The sequence below is a fragment of the Notothenia rossii genome, assembly GCF_949606895.1.
Source record: "Notothenia rossii genome assembly, chromosome: 7".
Taxonomy (NCBI): Eukaryota; Metazoa; Chordata; class Actinopteri; order Perciformes; family Nototheniidae; genus Notothenia; species Notothenia rossii.
Window position 1 is genome coordinate 70377255 of NC_136905.1, and position 21804 is coordinate 70399058.

The window sequence follows — 21804 nt, forward strand, 5'->3', positions numbered from 1 at the left end:
GTTTACCTTTACAAGACTGAACCTGTCAGCTGGTTTAACTCTACAGTCAGGAAGCGGAGAGGCATTGCGGAAGATAATAATCCTTCTACGGTTGTGTAGTGCGCCGGTGCGCGTGAGTGTTTAACCGCGTAAACGCGCGAGCCAAGCCACCAGCAGAGAGGGGTTCCCCTTTCCAACATCACGCGCAGAGCAGAGAGGCTATCAGAGAGTTGTTTTAATGTGTGACAAAGGACAACAAACACGAGGAAGTATCTCTGAGGATCGACTGAATACAACTAATACTGAACTTTCGGGAAAGTGAAATGACCAGATTTGAAGGTTGAAGTGCTTCAGGTCTCCGATGCCCAAAGAGCGCAGAAGGAAGAGCTCTAAGGACTTCGGTCTTTCTGGGACTTCATTTACAGAGGGGTCGCGTTCAGAGCGAAGGGCAGCCGGGAAGGCACCACAGATTTGCGATGATCTCGTTCAGAGAGCCGCTCAAATCACCGAGTCGTCCTCAGGCAGAGCGCCGGCTGTGATGGACTCTCCCCGGGTACCGCAGGTCACCATCACCCCGGAGGGAGGCGGCTCCTCCAGGGAGATGCTGCAGGAGGACTGGGATGATGATGTGGACGGAACCCTGCGCAGGAAACTGTCCAACTCCTCCATCTCCTCCACAGGCTCTTCTCTGGTGGAGTCCGAGGATGATATACTCAGCGACAACGAGAGCAAAAGCAAAGGCATCATCACTTTAGAGCATCTGGGGGACTCTGGAGAGGTGAGGCAACCGCAAACACATAAAGATATATATCAAGACTTTAAGAGGGCCATTAAAGGGGTTCCCCAGTAAAGGTTTTCCAGCGAATCATGCCACTCTAGTTTATGGTTTGTCCCAGTTAAAGTGTAGAACATAATTCAATACAATCTGTTGCCTCCTTGTATACATGAATACAAAAATGTATAGGTGATTACATTTTTAAATAAACTACAGCAAATGTCTGGAGCATCCTAGGACAAGTGTGTGCTAATTATTGTCATATGCATGCTCAACCAGTGTTGAAGAAAATATGACAATCACACAAGTTCAAAAGATTTCTAGAAAAGTGCACTATTTAAATCTTCAATGTATATTAACCAAAGTAATATATTTGTGGCAGAGAGGCGTCAGTAATTGCAAATGAATAATCTGTGATGTAAACAAGTTTCAATGTAATGTAGTAAAAGTGAATTGTATGCATGGTGGGGCAGGACAGGATGTCTGCATCCCCCTAAAATGATCCAGTTACAGTAAAAAGCTGATGATTTGAAAACAGTGAAGCACAGCATCTGATAAACAGCAGTCAGCAAACTACTTCCTCTCAGAGTACCACAGGGACCTCTGACTGCAGAGGGGAGCCAATTACAGTGTTAGTATTTGTTAGCTTGATTGATGTTTTAAATCCCATAAAAAGCATGTTTTACAAATGAGTTCAGCAGTATTAGGGATTAGTCACTTCTACTAAGTTATTTTTGTATCTGTTCTGCTCTTAGGTATGCTGTTTGAGATCTGGGATATTTTAGTTGTCAGAGTGATACTCTCCTCTTGTTGCTTAAGATTATGTCCGGTGAAAGATTAAACAACTGTGAGATCCTTGCTAGAGAGCGCAGGATAATCTTTGAGGAAATGTGATTGTCCCCATTGAAATCACATTATCCCTGCTTATGTTTAATGGCTTATCAGAGCCTCTCACATCACCTTAATGATCCCCGGCGCTGTTAAGACAACATGAAGAAGCCACTGAAAGCTTGATGACCTTTGCTGTGAGGAAACATGACACGTCATTTTGTTTACAGCAGATTATCTAAAGGGCACATGGTACAAATTGTTAATAAGAATCACAGCCTCAATAATCACTATTTTGAAAACAGTCATTTACTTTTATATCAATAATGACTATACTTATGTTAAATATGTTGTTGAATATAATACTTACATTATACCAAATGTTTCTTAAAATTTGTAATGGATAAATTCTTAATTTTAATCAAGTCTTCTGCACTTCTCCGCATTCTGCCAGTAGCTTTAAAAGATTAACTTTTAATCCAGTTACAGGCCACACTTTTACCACATTTTGAGAGAAACAAGCCAAACAAGCGTTAGCCTTGAGCTATGTGCCTTTACTAACAAAACACTGAAAACAGAAAGTTAAACTGCTTTTTTACACTGCTGTTTATACCAGTTTATTCCCCTGGTCAGTTTGTTTGAGAGAGGAGAATCATTCGGCTGCTTGCAAAAATATCCTGAACAATGATTATGATATATTTTTTTAGAGGGGGAGCTGACTGCAATGAAACACTCCTATGGGCCCCTTTTAGGTTTGTTAGAAAACTAAATATTGTACGATTAAGTGTACATGTCATTAAAAATAATAGAAGTTAATGTGCGTGTTAAATGTCAGGTCATGGTTTGGTGCTGTAATGCCTGACCTTTATCACTCTGCGTCCCTCCTTCAGCAAACAGACAAGTGTTGAAGGATCGGCCTTTACTTCAATACACTCTGAGGGTGGACATTTATTTGACATTCAAGACTTTTTAGTCGTGGGCCGAGAAGTCTGAGTCTTGTTGAACATTCAAATAGAGCAGTTTAATACCTTTCAGAAGCACACATTTTTGATATTCTACCGAAAAAACGTGCATTTAGTGTGATTTAGTGGGAAGTGTGATGGTAGTGAGTCACCATTGGTTTCTGCACTTACAGCACAACCTGCTTTTTGTCTAAACCAGTCCCTGCATGAGATTCAGGTTCAGACTGTCATTGGGTGTGTGTGTTTGTGTGTTTTAATCGTGCCGCTAGTTCTCTTTGCCTTCTCCATACAAAGTCTGTAGCTGTCACTTTATTTTAAACAGACTGAATACACATTTCCTGTGTAGCCTGTGTGCAAGTGTGTGAGAAAGAGTCACACTGTCCATCAAGCGTGGCTCAGTGTGAAGGTTTTCCAAATAAAACTCCATTCTGGCACTTTAAGGCCTTGCACTTTTAAATGGAAATATGCTGCTGGTGACACCTCGGTTACACTTTTATGCTTCTGCCCACACATCAGCACCCACACACACTCACACACCCAACACAGACACACAAAGTGCAGCACAAGCTCACATGTTATTGTGTAATATGTTTTTCTGTGGTCAATAATAACCAAGCTGTGGCCTTTGACATTTAACAACGCCACACTTCAGGAAGTCAATCACACTGTGTATCAGCACTAAGCTTTTGCCAGTTCACGCTTTTAAAGCATGTATTCTAGAGATAAAGGTCCAATGGAGCAAAGTTCTTTCAATATAAATGCAACAAAGAGCATTTGCTTGTGATTGCAGCATAATTCATTTCATCATCTTGCAGTGGTTTGAATCCCATTTGCATGTCAAGGTGACACTTAGCGTACCGTGGAAAAACAATGTTTGGCTGGGCGAGTCACATCGACTCTCTGTTGTTTTCCTCAGTCCTTTGAAATGCATTGTTGGGAATTGGTAATGTTTGCTCTCAGTTGTGTGTGTTGGCGCCGCTCATAACTTCCCCAAAGGCTCGGATCAACACTGTTGTATAGACTCAGTGTTGAAGAGAAAGCAAACATTAGACTAACACAACAGAGCATTTGTGTGGAATTTATATTAGGTTGTGGTTAAAAGTAACTATGTACATTCACTCAAGTTCTGCACAACTTTGAGCTGCTTTTATTTGAATATTCCTATTTTCTGCCCTTTTTTACTTCTGCTTTATGGCATTTCAGAGGGAACTATTGGAATTTTGACTCCCCTACTTTGATATATGGCTACTATTAGAATTAAGACCGAACTATAAAAACATATCATAAGCTTCATTCATTCATTAAAGAATCAGAAACACAACAAATGTAAAGGATTTATTCAGTGTTTCTCAGCACATTTGACCTGTGATACCTCATAAAACAACAGTGTGTAATTGAGGCCCCTTGTATTTTTCCCGCTGCCAAGAGTGATGAAATGTTTAATATTGTACTAAGTACAGTATTATTGATGAACTCTGCTTTGTACAGTTCTTGAGAGTGAAACCAGTATTATTCCTAAGTGTTATCAGTTCAATCTCTTGTGGTTTCTGTCATCACGGCTGGCTGGGGCACCATGGCGTGTCAAATATAAACATATATGAAACTCAGAGATTCCATTGCCTCTCAGTCTGTGGATAAGAATTAACGCCACATGATAAAACAAACTTGTATCTCTTTTTTCTATTTGTTCTTGGCTTCCTATAGCTATACACAATATCATTTTAGTACACATTACTGTGTAGGATTATCAGTGCGACAAATAGTGTGATTTAAAAATGTTCATGAGTTTGTAACTCACTGTTAATAAGATAAGATAAATAGTGATCCCAAATGGGGATTTATTTTCGTCACAGCAGCATTAGCTTGCACTAATGTACATTCCCAAAGATATTGGAGCGACTGTTTTTTTGTGTATATTGATGTTGTGTTTTTATCTTAATGTGTGCATATGTATACATGTGTCTGTTGATTATGTATATATAGGATATAGATTTTAATATATATGTCTTTTTGTATTCGGGATTGTGGGAAAATGGTATTTCGATCTCTCTGTCTGTACACACAAACGGAAAGGTTGACAATAAAGATGACTTTGACTTTGATAAAAAAACAACAAGGCATTGCACATTATTATAAATTAAAAAGAGTAGAAAATAAACAACTATAAAATAGAAACATTTCAAAAATAGAAATAAGAACAGCACTAAGGTATAGAAAGTTGACCGTGAAATACAAATCTGTAAACTATCTGACAAAGAAAACACTATTGAAGGACCAATTTACAGCTAAAAACATATAAAAGTAGGATATTATCTATATTAAGTGTGCAAGGAATTCAATATTAAAAAAAAATGTAGACAGTATCTGCCGGTGTCCACTGACAAGCCAATAAACACCCTCACAATTGGATATGATCCGTGAAGTAGTAGCACCATAGTAAGTGAAGTGTATCCCCTGACATTTACCAGACTTGGTGTGCTGCGGCAGTGCTTTGTGTTTCATGAACACACAGTCCCTGTTTCATTTCCTGTTTCAATCAGAACACAGAATAAAATGACCTCTGCAAAGCCTCAAGATAGGATCACAACAACACGTACTTCTTTCCCTCTCCTACGTCTAGGAGGTTGTTCATGCGTGTGTATTTTCCTTATGATTATGTTTGAGATTATTGTAAAGAAATATATCCCTCTCAATGTTTAAGTGTATGTTATTTGAGATTTAGTCTTGGAGGGAATAAAGCAAGCAGTTCTCCAGAAGTGTGAAGAACTACAGTGTCTCTGTGAAATATGCAAGCTGTTCATTTGTTTTTCTGTGTGTGTGGATATGTGATGTTTGCATAGCAAGAGACAGAGAAAGAAGGAGAAAGCAAACCTGCAATGAGAGGAGTCCTCAAACAAACAACCATGAAAGAATAAACATCCCAGCCGAGGAAATATAATTTGCCCATCAGTCATCTTTTTTATTTTGCTTTGTTCAGGATTCAGTGCATCATTTGATTTGTTGCAGTCATACAGTATGACACCGAACAATTCAGACTTTGCTGAGTGGCAATCAAGATGCCAGCAGCAAGCGCAATGTCACCCTTGATTATTCTGTGTTAAACCTTCAGATTTTCCCATAAAAAAATGCAATCTGACTGCAGATGACAAATGTTGCATGTTTAATTCAGTGGGACATTTTTATACTTCAAGATAAAAGCAATATAACCAGGAAACTGATTTTAGATAGTGGATTTGTACCCACACTAAGCAGTAGATGCTGAATAGAGATGTCTAGTTCAGATTCAATGACCTAGATTAGGGTTTCATGCAGTGGAAAACTAAACGGCTGGCATCAGATTAACTGCATATAAACACTTTTTATTCAAACAGTGAAGGATGGACAAGGTCAGCACTTCTTCATGTTCTCAAATAATTGATATGGAGGACACAGGATAAAAACTGTACTCGCCGCTTTATATGTCTATTTTGTTCTATTATATTTACTTCTGTGTGCTTGCATGTGTTCTCCAGAGCAAGCCGTGGTGGAAGTTGAAGACGGTCGTCCACTGGCCCTTCAGCGCTACGCAGAGGAGAAAACTAAATTGGGTTCAGCTAGCCGGGCATAAAGGTATGACTTGTTCAGATCAGCTCTTTAACTTCTGTGACAGCTTTAATGAAAAAGAAAAAGGTGCGGGTAAGAGGTCGGGGATTGTCCCCACGATGGATGGAAATACTTAATTTGACCCTGCAACCAGGGTTGTTATTCTTTATTTTGACGTTTACATTTATAGATCAGTTTTTAATTCGTTTTTTGCAGGTCCAACTGTAATGTCTGAGAATGATGTAGCTGCATTCACCTACAAGATATATGGTTGGAGAGCTTTGTAGAAATGGCATTAATGTTTAATCTTCTCGCTACTTAAATGTGTCCGATGTAAAACAGTTCTGGCAAAGCCACTTCATTTCTGTGGGTAATGTCACGAGAGCTGCTGGAAATTCATGATGTTTCCTTTTTTCAACAGCGATACATTACATTACATTACATGTTACTTATTAGACGCTTTTATCCAAATCGACTTACATACTCAATACTGTGGGCAATTCCCACAGGAGCAATTTGGGGTGAAGTGTCTTGCCCATAACGACATGCAGACTGCAGTGGGGTTTGAACCTGTGACCCCTTGATCCGAACACCAACATCCACTGCGCCACACGCCTCCTCCTATACATTATAGCTAAAAAACTAAAACTAAAATAAATGTATGTTCATGTTGTTTAACTTTCCCCCCCACTTATTGTTCTATTGTTTAGTTTTAATTTTAGTAATGAAAACAATCCCCTCTACAGCAGAAAAACATGGATTCAAAAAGGATAAACTAGTCATTATGAGTCATTTCTAGCATTTCATTCCTAATGTTTGTAAAAGCCTGAAATCTTCTTTTTATCTCAGGGAACTTCAGAGCAGCAGACGAGGGCAACATCCTGAAGAAGTTCTCTGAGAACGAGAAGCAGTGTTTCGAGAAGCTAAGGGATGACGTGCTGCTCCCATTCGTGCCCAGTTTCCACGGTGTTGTGGAAAAAGATGGAGAGTCTTTCCTTCATATGACTGACCTCCTGTCAAACTTTGACCTCCCCAATGTTATGGACTGCAAGATGGGAGTGAGGTAAGAAAGTAAGGTATACATTGAATTACTTATATTAGAGATTTACGCATATATTCTATAATTATAACCTTCGTTTTTCAACACGTGAAACAGTTTTGTAGTTTATTTCTCATGATTAATAAGCAGTATGTGCCGCCTAAAGCATGTTTGCTCTACAAGGGAACACCTGTTGTAACTGCAGGCTATATGCTTGGCTTCCTGCCGCAGCGGGCGGGGTGCCTCAATGCGCTATGTGCACAGGACACACACACACACACACACACACACACACACACACACACACACACACACACACACACACACACACACACACACACACACACACACACACACACACACACACACACACACACACACACACACACACACACACACACACACAAACATACACCCACACATTCACATATGAATGTACTGTACATGCACATGTAGAGGTCCCTGATAACTATTTCCAGTTTAACATGCATTGCACACATGCGCTAAACTAACATACACATTACGATACACACTTGAAGTATTATTATATTGCCTGCTTAGCCTTTCTGTGCGTTTATGTTTCAAAGGCTACACACACACACATATACACAAACAGACACTAACTAAGGGTGTCCCTGGAGACTCCCCTTTCATCAAAAACACTCACACCACAATGTTGCAAAACCGCTAAGTTGCACTCAGACACGCACTCAGACTTTCACACAGTTGAACGCTGAATGCTGGATTCTCCTCTCAGCTTCCCTCTTCAGCAGAGAGGAAGTGAAGCTCACAAACTGAAACTGAAATCCACATCTGCTTGCACCTTACTGTGTGGTATGAAAGAATACAAAGTGTGAATGCGCTGCTGAATTTCATACAGTATGTTGCCTTCAACAGAGTAGTTCAGTTTGGGCATTTTTATACAATGGTCAGCTATTAGGCGTGATTGATGTTTAAAAAAGATCTCTCTGGTTTAAGTGCAGCAGGAGAGTTTATTTCATTAGTAGGTTCTTGCATCTTAATAACTAAGGGTGCAAGACAAACCCTGAAAGTAAACACGGTTTAATTTTTACTTAAATGCAGAGAACACTTAGCCAGTAGTGTGTAAACATGCACCTCCTTCACCTGAGGCCTCATTCCTCTTGCTGTTTCAGGACGTACTTGGAAGAGGAGCTGGTCCGGGCGCGGGAGCGGCCCAAGCAGAGAGAAGACCTGTACAGGAAGATGGTGGAGGTGGACAGTGAGGGGCCGACCCCCCAGGAGCATTCTCAGCGCGGGGTCACCAAGCCTCGCTACATGCAGTGGAGGGAGAGCATGAGCTCCACCAACACCCTGGGCTTCAGAATAGAAGGGATCAAGGTAGAGGGACATGTCATTAGTGGTATTCATTGGATACATTGAAATACACTTAAACCGTTGAACATGGCCCTATAAAGCTATAATTGAAAACATGAGCACAATCTCCAATCAATCACAAATCATTATCATGATGTGTCTAAGCTGAAATACTTGATATGATGATTGTTGTATTATCCATCGGTCATATGGCCATATGTAATACGAAAAGGATTCCAATCTGCTAGATTTATTTACAGTAAATACAAGTACTGTTGAAAGTGTATTAAATAATGTTTTGGTGAAGTAGTGAGACTAAGTCGATTAGAGACTTGGACTATACTGCTGTATAAGTTGTGTGTGAGTTTGTTAACTGATGATTTGATGTTATGAAATGTGTTATTCCTTTAAATTAAATGTATTTATTTAAAGAATGTTCATACATTCAGTCCAATCTGAGGCAAAAAGTATTTTTATCATGTAATATTTCCTCTTTTTTAGAAATCTGACGGCACATGTCGCACTGATTTCAAGAAAACCCAATCGGAGCAGGATGTTGTCCAAGTGTTCAAGGACTTTGTCGGAAGGAACCCCGACATCCTAGTACGTGGCAGTCACTTTGCTTTTGCACACGTTAGCTTTTTATTCATGCATATAAAGACAAACATAACCTTACTGTCGTATACACAAGGCGGTCACACAGGCATTACCTGGAACACAACACTAACTGCAAACACACCTGTTGAGTAAGCTCTCATATCCTGGTTCTGACAAATATACATTATTTTTACTACTTATCACTCAGTCCTTACACTAAGGTCAAATGTCACTGTGTGTGCTGCTGTGTGCATGTATGTGTGACAATTAAAGAGGTTTTCATCCTCCGATTTCGATAAGGTTGGTGGACAGATAATGATAAATGAAAAAAGCCTAAATAGTAAATAATAATACACACAGTCACAGTCCGTAATGCTGTTTGAGTTTTCTATTATAGTAGGACACACTCTATACACCCTGTTAGCTACAACAGTTAATTATAATTTAAGACTGCTTGTAATGTTAGTATTTTACAATCTGCCCATCACTGTTTTTCTCTTCTCACTCAGAAGTCTTACCTGAGCAGACTCAAGGAGATCCAGCAGGCCCTGAAGACGTCAGAGTTCTTCAAGCAACACGAGGTGATGACCGATCTAAAAACATGATGGCAAATTAAAGCATCAAAAATGAACTCTTAAAACAACTGTTGTAGGAACTAAAGCTCAATTTAAGGGATTGAACCCAATCCCTTCAAAAGATCTGAATATGAATGATGTACCACTTTCTTAACACCATCAAAAATACTTTAAGCTAACCAGTCCACTCTTTATTTATATAAGCGTTATCTGCACTGTGGCTTTGGTATTGTAACAATTGAAGGACAAACAGAGGATGTCTGATTCTGATCTCTCCGGTGAAGAACGAGCTAATTGACAACAAAAAAACACACTGTTGTGTTTTCCCTCATCAGAATGAATGTTCGAATAGAAGAGGGAAAAGGAAAGGCTAATATGAAAACCGTCTCGTTTTCTATAGGTTATTGGAAGCTCTCTCCTCTTTATCCACGACCACAAGAGCAATGCACAGGTGTGGATCATTGACTTTGGAAAGACGACAGCGTTACCGGAGGACCAGACGTTAAATCACGACATTCCCTGGCAGGAAGGCAACCGGGAGGACGGATACCTGTTGGGGCTGCAAAACCTCCTTGACACTCTGAAGTCTGTCAGCAATGAAGAGTCCTTCAGCTCAGTTACCAAGGAGACAGGCTGTCAGTGACCCGTGACCTATGGGAAGTCAAACTAACGGACAGAGAGCCTCTGAGGGAGGTTTCATACATGTAGATTTGCCTGGGTGCTGGATGATAAATGTTAAAAAAGTGCATAAATGCTACAAGAAAGAGCATTGTATTACTCTGATAAATCCACTGATAGAAAAGACACGATTAACAGAGAGGAGCAGAGAATTTGTCACTAGTTACTGAAAGATTGAGCAAATGAACTGACACTAACTCAACTTCCTACAAAATGAACAGAAGTGAAAGTGTAGGGATATGCATTTTAGTTTCAGGGTGACACGTGAAACACGACTTAAAAACAGTGAGTAGGTAAGCAAAGTCCTAAATCCTCCTTATTACCATCTAACCCCTCAGTCATAATGTTACATCTGCAAGTGTGACATTAAAGGGGAAATTCTGTGTGGTGTTAAACTCACAGATATATATAACTACAAGTAGTACTGCATGATGATTAGTTTGAACTGTTCTGACAAACCTTTTTACTACGTATCAATTTATATTTCTTTCATTGATTGTAATCAAACTTGTAATTATTTTTTCCGTTCTTGTTCTAGCACATTTGTGCAAGTGTAAAGACTGAAAATGTATATCAAATTAAAAATAGGAAATACTCCATCCATCCTTCTTTTACCGCTTGTCCGAGTACAGTAGCAGTTCCAGTAGAGGGCCCCAAACCTCCCTTTCCCTGGCCACATCCACCAGCTCTGACTGGGGGATTCGAAGGGCAAATACTGTTCGTTTTTATTCTTAATGGTAGAACACTATTGTGGTATTTTAGTATGTTAGTAAGGAGTGAGCTCACATCGTGTAACTGATCAGATTCAACCACATAAGATCAATATATGTTGATTTATTTGGGGCACAGTAAGGTTAGAGGAAAGTGTGAAATACAGTGTTTTGCATAGAATATCTTTGCATTTTTGGTTGAGGCATAACACCCTCAGCTACTTCAAGAATACAGAAGAATTTTTTTTTAGAATAAGTGTGAAATAAAATGCACCAGGCCAAGAATATACACTGAGAGCAGGACACAGATGGATTTGTCTTTCTCTGTAAAATAAATTCCACATTAATCAATGTTTTTTTAATGGCACATCTCTAGCTAAAAATGTGACTTTAGAAAAAGATAGTCAGCCTTTTGGTGAGTCACCGTTTCTAATTTTAAGTGGAATTAAGAGCAACCCTCACATCTCTCACTAACATCAGGCCTGAGCATAAACACATACAGTAAGCCTAAATAACCCCTATATACATTTAACCAGTCACACAACATATTCAAAAATAAATGTTTAGGATGAAAATAAAGACACGTATCAAACACAATCGATTAAATAAGAAACATAAATACTGAATAATCTTTGAATAATATGAACTGAGATACAGCAGCACCTTTGGTATATCTGAATACCTCCCCCTGCTGAGTAAACATAGGTACTACCAGCACTACATCAGCAGATCCAGTGCAGCAGTATTTAATGGCAGTGATCAACTACAGATCCATCATTAACATAAGTGAAAAAAACAATACAGCTACAAATGCAAATGGGTTAGTCCAGTGTACGAAGTGAGTACAAAAATATCTCCACAGCTGCATGGTCATCACATTCTACACGCTTATACATTTATGAGACCTGCGGTCCAAGTAAATATGGGGACATAGGGAAAGAGAACAGTAAAAAATGTGAAAAAATTATACATTTATGTAAATTGGCAAACATTTCTCAGCAAAAGCTCCACTTAATCATTGACTATACAGGAAGCAAGTCACTACTTAACAAAAGCAATTCTAAAACTATATAAGGCGATTTGTTTTATGGAAAATATGCCATTTTGCTAAAGAGTTGGATGAGAAAATAGAAACCACTTTCATAGTAGTTTGTAGCTACAGCTAGCAAGTGGTTAGCTTAGCATGAATACTAGGGAACTGGAAAACAGCCACCCTTGAAATATCTGCTCGTTTCTCTGAAGCTCACCAATAAAACATAATATCTTGTTGGTTTAATCCGCACACTATCTGAAATGTAAAGCAGTTTAAGTGCATGACTATTTCTGGGCCGGTAGCAGAGACATTTCTTGAGTTTTATCTTAAAAGTGAACTTAACTAAATCACCTCCATGGAAAACTCAGCAAGCTCCCATCTGCTGGGGAAGCATTAGGAACGCCAAGTAAGTAGACCTTGTGTTGAGAGAAAACAGCAGAGACATGTTATTGCAATATACTTGAAGTATGTGCTTTCACATTGTGTAGGGTGAAGAAAATCCGAAACACATAAGTGTATCTGATGTATGCATACAATTCAAAATGAAACTGTTTTAGTAATTAGAGCCTTTTCTGAATAACAAACTTCTGAAATTAAACATTCTCAAACAAAAACACATGTTTGGCGATTCTCTTCCCAATGGCTCAATATTTTTGGCATGTTACGGTCCTTCTGTAGCCTACACTGATTACTACAAATTCCAACAAATGGTTTACAATTATGCAACATTTATTACAGCAAAAGCTCTCATGAAAAAACTAAAACATAAAAGGTAGAAAAGGAGTCCATTTACAGCAGTTATTTAATGTGGACAAGAGAAAGCGTCTTGTCGTCCAGTGTTCAGCTACCAGAGGTCCAGGAAGGAGCTCTGAGTCCAGCGTTGGCTCTCTGTGTCACAGAGCAGAGGCATGTTTGTGTTTTCCAGCATTCCCAGAGCTCTAATAAATTCGATGTCGTGGCTCTCAGACTGTGGTGGTCATGCTTTTTGTTCCAGAAACTCAGAAACACTTTAGTCTCAGCTGGTGAGAAAATGCGCTTTGGGGGGGGACATTTCATTCTTATATCAATCTAAATCCCTGTAACAGAAGGCGGTTTCTTAGATGGGGGTGACGCTGAGGTCTTCAGACAAAGAGAAGCCTGAGTCTCGGTCACGTGTGGGCTTCTCAGCTTTGGTGTGTCTCCTCATGTCCTCGTGTCCGTAGCTTGCGTGGCGCTTCAGCAGCAGCTTGGGCATGCAGGATGAGGAGGAGGAGGGGGGGAGACCCAGCGCCAGGCCCAGGCCTGTCCCTGAAGAGGCACTGGGGGCAGAGCTGGTGTTTGAGATGGCTTCTGGGGCTTTGAGCTTCACCAGGGGTAACCTCTCCGCCTCGTAGCTTTGCTCATCGTAGGCGTAGTTGACGTTGCCACAGGGGAAACTCTGTAACTTAGCCAGATCCATTCCAGCTTTGGTGGTGCCACCAGTTGGGGTCTTATGGGAGGATGTGCTCGGAGTCGCTTGAGCCTGACAAGAAGGGGACGGTGTCGAGGAAGGACTGAGGTCACACGCAGCCTCGTTGCTCTCCAAGGCCTGAGAGTTGGAGGAGGCGGAGCTGGAGAGAGGCATGGACTGAGTGTGAGCTAGTGTTTTCTTCCCACGGAGGTTTTCCAGAACCCAGGATCCATATGTGGGGTTCCACAGGTTCTTGGTCTTGTTCTTCAGCCTCTGGCTCCCTGAGGAAGAGCTGTTTCTGGAGCACGGTCGGTGGTGGGGGGGCTCGGGTTGAAGCCAGTGGCCTCCTGCCGACAGACCGGGGGCTGGAACAGGCTCGGCCCAGGACGGCTCCAGAGCCTCGCGGCAGGACGTCACCTCGTGGTGGACGGGCTGGGTCCTCTGGAGGAGCAGACGGGGTTTGGTGGGCTGTGGGGGAAGAGGGGCGGAACCAAGGCCCAGAGAGGAGAGACCCAGCTGGGGGGAGGGGGACTGGGAGACAGGATGGGACACCAGGAGGGGAGTGAGGCTGGAGGAGGTGTGGTCAGAGGGACGGATTATTGTGCTGCTGTCGTCCTCTGATGTGGGGGAGTACTCCACTGGTAGGGGGGTGTTGATCACATCTGGGTCCTGGTAGAGGAGTGAAGGGGAAAGGTTATTAATAAACAAAAGAAAATGAAGGAAAAAGGAGTATATACTGTATATATATATCTGAAAGAGTATACCTGAGAGCAGTAGTTAATTCTCTCCAGGATGGTGGAGAAGTTGGGCCGGTGCTCGGGGCAGTGCTGCCAACACTGGGTCATCACCCGATAGCTACAGAAAACAAAAAAACGATTTAGAAGGTGATTTACAATATATGAAAAAACAAGAGAAATACATAAACTACTGTATACAATAAATGATATATAACACGAATAAACAGAAAGTGATTATTACAAGCATTAATGATTTAAAACCAAAAATCGGATAAATGAAGAAGAGAATCATTTTATTCATAGTTTAGTTCAAACTGTATATGTGAACCATCTATTGAAATAAGTACATGTAATACGATCAGACATGCGATAATCTCCTAACATAAAAGTCCTTACTGCTTATACATCACTCTTATACTTAGAGGAAAACAATTTGTTCAAATAAATGTACAAATCAAACTACTTGCTTTAGCTTTGGTCAAAAGTTATTCTTGAGATACCAACTTTATTTTCCTCCCCTGATTTTTTCTGGCCTTACTGTATGCTCTTTTTTACTTCTGAGATAAGAAGCAGGGAGAACTTTCAGAAAGTTGAATCAATTCCCTTTCAAAGGTGTTAAAGAATGCAGAATCCATGCCTCCACACTGGATGTGAACTGCTCTAACTTCAGACCCAGGCTCCTCTCTTTATTGTTTCTCCCTCAGGACTCACACAGGCCCCGGGCAGCTCTTGGGAGGATCCATCCGGCCTCCGCTGGTGACGAACTCCAGCACCTCCTGGTTGGTCTTACAGGGATACGGCATGTACCCCAGAGAGAGGATCTCCCACAGCAGCACACCAAACGACCTGCAGGGGGAGAGACAGACCAGAAACTCAGCTCACTCTGACTGACTGTGCTTCACATGTCGACCTGCTCTCCTCATCAGCATGTAATCCTGCATTGGTTAGAAGCAATTGTTGTTTCCAAATCTGTTGTATCAGCCTCTAAGGTATTAATGTGGTTTTATTTTTAAAAGATGGATGTTTGTTGGCTTTACTCTCATTGGGGCTGAGTTCTGAACCACACGCAGTTACTGTCAAAATCGTTTTCAGACAGTAGGATCCAAACATCGTAAAGCGCTGCCGGGAACTTTCTGTTTTTAAGATTGGTGAAACAAATCAGTGTTTCACTTCTTCTTGGTCAAATCTATCCTGAAAATATTCCAACCGCAAAGTTTGACTCTGAGTTTTATGGATCGCCGCCTCCACATAAAAATTGTGTTTACAAAGTTCAGACTTTATCTGTAAACAAACGTTTCTTCCACCCTTTAAAAGTGAAATTTGACATGTTAAATATTTGACTTATTTTGTCAAAAGCAGTTTGAATATTTCCCCTCACTGCGCACTTTGTTCAGTTTTGTGTCTTGAATACAGATGCTCCTTTGTCTTGTGAAGATGTTCACACTGAGCATATTTTTGCCGACTTGTTTGTAGGTCTGAGTGATTTTGTTTAGTGGTAAAATGATTTCCATCTTTGCATTTTGTGTTTCGCTGATTGCACAGAGGCTTTTAAATCAGCTGCAATTAGGCGCTGGGATAATTGTCAGAACGTTTTGACATGGGTAGAAGGAAACATCTTCAATTAAAATCGGCTTCATCTGGTTTTAGATGTTGGAATTGTTGGAGTGAAAGCAATTAGCTTGAAAACATGATATTCAGCATTTATCAAAGACCTACATTTTCACCAGTTTAAAGTAACATACATTAAATAACAGGTTGTAAACTAAATAAAAGAGGGAGGAAAACGCCATTAAAAACAGTTTCTCTTTCTTACTTCTTTTGATATTATGTGTTAAGTATCCATACCATGTATCAGTCTTGCAGGTGAAGATTCCCTCCATGAAGGCCTCCGGTGGCATCCATTTAACGGGCAGCATTGCACGACCACCTTTCCTGTAATAGCTGGCTCTGTGATATGAGAAAAGCAAAACAATCAGATTTAGGAATGTCCATTTATCATCTGCTTAGAAGAGAAGGTAAATACAGTACCACAGGGCCATGAACTCTGTAAGTAAATTCTGATTCTGGCCCCGCGGAGGATAATTAGATAGCTTTTCAACCGGGCCTCCATTTGCTACATCAGCCAAGTGCTGCGCAGACTGCTGCCTCCATCATCGTAAGTCATCCTGTGTGCTTTCATGCGGACTGCCATGCAGTGTGTGACGATGCAAATTCAGCTTACGAACCTGTATATGTCTCGTGCCATGCCAAAGTCTCCGATTTTAGCCACTCGGTCTGGTCCAGGGCACGTGAGCAAGCAATTTCTCGCAGCAATGTCTCTGAAAAACACAGGATCTGTCAGAAAATGTATCTTCATGATGGCACTAAGCCCATATTCATTTTTCTACAATAGATTATGGTTTGGTTTCTTGTTAAAAGGGAACCACATTTATTTTGAAAGGGATTTGTATACAGATGAATATTAATCAATTCTCATGCGGTTTCTTATTTATTTAAAAGCTGCAGCATTTCCTTCTGCAAGAAAATGTTGACTATTAGAGCTTACAGTAAACAAGGTCAGGAAATGTAAAATGGTGATTATGCAACAGTCTGTCCAAATGAATAAATATGTAAACATGTCGTAATTTTCTTGATATTGATTTTATAATCAGGTTAAAAAGCAATACATTGCTGGATGAAGATCTAATGCCATAATGCTTTTTCAAGTGTTTTTGTTGCAGTAGAACGGACATTCTAAAATCTTGAACATTTTTATGTTATGTTGTTTAATCTGATCTCTCAGTGTGGAGCTGAACCTGTGAATGAAGTGGTTCTCCTCCAGGTAGCGACAGCCGAAGGCGATGTCTCGAGCCATCTGCAGCAGCTCCCGCATGGTGAGGTAAGAAGTCTGGCCCTGGAAACAGCACAGCTGAGTTTAGCGTACCACACACACACACACACACACACACACACACACACACACACACACACACACACACACACACACACACACACACACACACACACACACACACACACACACACACACACACACACACACACACACACACACACACACACACACACACACACACACACACACACACACACACACACACACACACAGAAAGGGGGGTGCTGAGGGCGCTGCAGCACCCCCTAGCGGCAGGCAGGGGGTGCAACAGAGGCAAGACACCAGACCAATCAGAGAGTTGCATGGAAATAAAAGTGTGCTTGTGTCATTCAAGCTCGCGGCTCTGTGTGTGTGCGGAAATAGCGTATTTAGTGTGTGTGAGAGAGGGGGAGAGAGAGAGGGACCGGTGCCAGCAGCAGGGACCGTGTTGTTAGCATCTGGTTAGCTAGCTGCACTAACGGACATACGGAGCTGTTTGTTCCACAACAAGCTGGAGGAGAGCTCTCCTCTAAGACTGAGAGGCTCAGGTGAGCTAAAGGACTCTCTGAGTGTTTAGATAGTTAACTTTAGTCTAAGTTATCTCAGTGGGTCTCAAACGGTTTGGTCAAAAATTATTCAAAAGATTATTTCCGCGGCACACCTTCATATGATCATTATAGTTATAAAAAAAAGAGAATAAAGGAAATACAGTTATGAAATACTATATGGCAGTAAAACAAGAATACAGTTTGAAAGGGGAGTGATTTGTAAAATATCCATAAAGAAAAAGAACATCTGCTTACAGTTGTGTTTCATCTGGGTGTTGAGAGATGTATCCATAGATCTCTTAATGTTGCTCTCAAAGTGCACCAGATTGATGCTTTTAACTTCAATATTTAAAAAAAATCTTCCCGGGGGAGCATCCCCCCGGACCCCCCTAGAGGAGGTGAGGTCCGCTCCCCACTTGTAAAATGCCGTGAGCTGATTATCGAGCCTTCATTGTAACAGTCGCGGGTTTACTGTGCGTTTGCGTCTGGGGAGTTTTTTTGTGCGTGCTCTATAGTCCCCGTAATAGTGTTCACTGGAGTCCAGCACCTCAGCACCCCCACTGAAAACACACACACACACACACACACACACACACACACACACACACACACACACACACACACACACACACACACACACACACACACACACACACACACACACACACACACACACACACACACACACACACACACACACACACACACACACACACACACACACACACACACACACACACACACACACACACACACACACACAGGAGGGTGTCATTTAGACGTACAGCTCGTGGTCTGTTCTGTCTCAGGAAGCTCTTCATGTCTCCTCCGGTCATCAGCTCCAGCAGGATGAAGCGTGGCAGGATGTTCAGACTGACACCGATGCAGCGCACGATGTTGTCATGGCTAAACTTGCTGCATGGACAAACAGTAAAAACCCCTGGGTTAGCAGGACGGCAATGTGTGTGTTCGATATATCAAATGTGCAGTGTATTTATGTTTGCTCTCTTTATATACTGGAAAGAGAAAGAAAAAGGCAATGTAGATGAGAGAAAGAGAAGACAGGTGCTTCGTGATCCTACAGTAGATTTGAAGACTGTGCTGAACACCTGGAAAAATCAGCTGTGATCTCATTGGCTGGGGAAAAGCTGCGTATTAAACAACATGTTTAATATAGCAGTTTTGATGTATTTTACACATTTCTTCAGATTGTATATATACAAAGTCTAAAAGGTGCCTCACTCAAGTTTAATTTAAGGAACTATTGCAGAAGGAATGTGTCCCTCATCCACTTAAAATATATGAAGTTTTATTTCTAATAAATCAAATTCAAGCTTTAACCAGTCTGCGAGGGAACATCGTGGGGGACAGAATAGTTAGTAAAAACTATTTTCTGCATGCTCAGTTAGAACTATTCCCTCCCATTGCTGATGGCGATTTAAGCAGTGTGATAGTGTAAAAATGTACTTATCTATATCTTTTAGCTGACAGTCCTCATCAGTGTCTTGTTTTTTTTTTTTAAATGGTGATATCTTTTTCACACTTTTGGACCAATGATAAAGCTGATGGACCACACAGCAAACCCTTAACAAGATGAAGCAACACTTTCTGCTCAATACTCAGAGTTTCATGCATGGGATTAACACGATCAAAACACTAGCTAGCACACAGATTTAAAAAAAAAAAAGAGAAAAGGATGCTTCTTTAAAGTGGACCTATCATGCTATATTTGAATAATATAGTGTAGGACCATACCTATATAAGGCATATTTATACTTTTTATTTTTCAAAATACCAAACAGATCATGCATTTTAGCCATTCCTCATTTCGCTCAATTTAACAATGTCTTTGCATGGGCTGATTCTGTGAGAACAGCACCATCTACAGGCCTGGCATATGTACTACAGCGTCTCCAGCGCTTTCCAACGGCAATGTCCGTGGCTGTCTCCTCCTGATTGGTGGAGTTGGCCCAATAGCCGTAGCGCCACTTCTGTGACGTCATAGAAGTCTTCAAATCTGGATCAGTCTGTATCAGATCCGTTGCAGCCCCTTTTTTAAGAGATTTGGGTATGGAGGAAAATAGAGAGGGTTGTGTTTTCTGACACTTGGTGAGTTCCCTGGAACACCGGGGACACATATTCATGTAGAAAAGATGTACAAAAGTGCATTTTGCATGATAGGTCACCTTTAAATCTACATACATAACTCCTCTGTTCAGTTTTTTTGCACACTTTTTAAAACTCGTCCTGACCGAATAGATTCCTTGTGTGAACTCCAAATCCAGATAAAAAAAATGGCTTCATATATTTTTTATGAACTTATGTACATATGTGATAATAAACTGTGATCTCAGCTCTACTACTTGATTCTAAATAAGGAACCCTTATTGGTTCTGGATCGAGTCTTGTCTTTCTAAACCATCAATAAAGAATCTAATAAAGCAAAAATGCCCCACATGTTTGGAATAAGACCACACAGGTCATAAACTATATTTAACTTATCTGTTTCATAGTTATTTTCCTGAGATGAAAAAGCCCCTGCTGACAGGCAGACAGGGCCTGTGTTCTTCCCTATAGCAGAGGTTTAATTTGAAGGGAGTCAGGTTGCTCATCTTGCCTCAGGTGTTATCTCCTGTTACTCAGGAGCCAGCTGCTCTCTGATGATGTGAGCTCAGTGCTGCTTCACACATGTCAGGTGTGCTTTAAGAAGGGTGCAGTGAGTGAATCAATGTGTGAGGTGCAGGATGGAGGAGCACCTCATAATCAGAGCCTCCATCAGGAAATCCATTTCATCCTGTTCAGAGCAGATTTCTGGGAGAGTCTGTGGAGCAGAAGGAATCGGAGGGAGACGTGTTAGTGAGTGTGCCATGGTCCGGAGGAGAGAAATCCTTCCACCAAATCAGCAGACCTTTGTGCAGCTCACTCAGATATTCCTTTTTAAGCTTGTGTTGGTTTTAAGCCAAGTGATTAAGGGCATTGACCAATTTTTTGCATTTATAAATCTTTGTCTGCAGTTTTACAATAAGTGATTTAATTTTGACATAGCACAAACCACCTTTACACACGTTCACATTATGTTGTTAAAACATAAACAACCCTTCTCTAAATAAAGACATTACAAAAGCCTTGTCTTTTCAATTCATTCATCCGTGTGTGACCTTTGGATCCAAGAGGCAGGAGCCCCCCTGTGGGAGGCTGTTTAGTTGATTATGTATAATGAAAGTAAATCCTGGGGGGGTGCTATCGTCTGACATTTAGGTGTAACTTGGTGCTCATGTGTCTTACAGAGTGAGCACTGACCTTTATGGCCACCTGAGAGGGGCTGTTATCGCCACTAATCCCCAGGACTTGTCCTTCGTAGACTTCCCCAAATGCACCGTGGCCGAGAGCCCTGGAAGAAAAAAACACAAGTGACACATGAGTACAGTGTTTTTCCTGACATTTCAATATGGTGTGTGATTTAGCTTTACCTGAGAAGTGTTATGTTCTTGCGCGGCACTTCCTTTAGTTCATTGAGTGAGGCGGCCTTCCCTGCAAAGCAGTAGTTTGGGTTGTAGTCCGTCATGATGGTGGAGGAGCGGATCTTGCTCAGCTTGTACTCTGGACTCTGCAGACGCCCCCTCACTGCGTGCAGGTAGTTCTTCCTGCGGTACCACACTGAAGACAAAGACAAGACAAACAGCTACTTTTACTTTAAAGTCTGAGAAGGTTTTATTTAAATCACTCACTGGACCCCACACTTGCATGTAAGTTGTAGAAGCAACTTATCTGATCTGCTAACTGTAGGAGCAGTAACACAAGGAAGGGTCAAGCTGTATCTCATGATGCTTATGGATGTAAAAACAGCATTCTTAGGGACTTAGGTTAGTGTGGGATGTCCTCTCCTTGGTTACTGCTCCTACTCTGTCTGTGCCAGTGAGTTTGGACTCACCCGCCGTGGAGGCAGACCACGTCCCCGATGCAGGTTGGTAGTCTGCCAGGGAGGGGGTGTTGCGTGCAGGTAAGAGGAGCCGTCGAGCCACCGCCCGGTGCAGATGCTAGGGACTCGGGATGGGGGGGGGGGGGTTGGGAAGATTGGGAGGGGTAGTTTGAGGAGGAAAATGAGGAGTAGGAGGAGGAGGGGGA

At 41.3% G+C, this 21804-nt stretch overlaps 2 protein-coding genes across 2 annotated transcripts in view; one reads left to right on the forward strand and one right to left on the reverse strand.

Moving 5' to 3' along the window:
• The first annotated feature begins 68 nt into the window (after positions 1-68).
• Positions 69-10947, forward strand: itpka (inositol-trisphosphate 3-kinase A). Its single transcript, XM_079693257.1, has 7 exons — positions 69-757; positions 6057-6153; positions 6976-7189; positions 8320-8524; positions 9002-9103; positions 9607-9678; positions 10073-10947. Exons 1-7 carry the CDS (start codon positions 341-343, stop codon positions 10313-10315), a joined length of 1350 nt encoding a protein of 449 aa, XP_079549383.1. The 5' UTR covers positions 69-340; the 3' UTR covers positions 10316-10947.
• Positions 10948-11168: 221 nt separating this feature from the next.
• The window catches only part of ltk (leukocyte receptor tyrosine kinase), a 58088-nt gene continuing 47452 nt past the window's right edge, over positions 11169-21804 (reverse strand). Inside the window, exons 20-29 of the mRNA XM_079693256.1 lie at positions 21150-21336; positions 20980-21070; positions 20436-20500; positions 18465-18594; positions 17055-17152; positions 16485-16577; positions 16105-16206; positions 14971-15105; positions 14287-14377; positions 11169-14191 (exon numbers count right to left, since the gene is read on the reverse strand). Of these exons, the coding sequence (XP_079549382.1) occupies positions 13190-14191; positions 14287-14377; positions 14971-15105; positions 16105-16206; positions 16485-16577; positions 17055-17152; positions 18465-18594; positions 20436-20500; positions 20980-21070; positions 21150-21336 (1994 nt within the window). The 3' untranslated portion in view covers positions 11169-13189. The remainder of the gene's footprint in view (positions 14192-14286; positions 14378-14970; positions 15106-16104; positions 16207-16484; positions 16578-17054; positions 17153-18464; positions 18595-20435; positions 20501-20979; positions 21071-21149; positions 21337-21804) is intronic.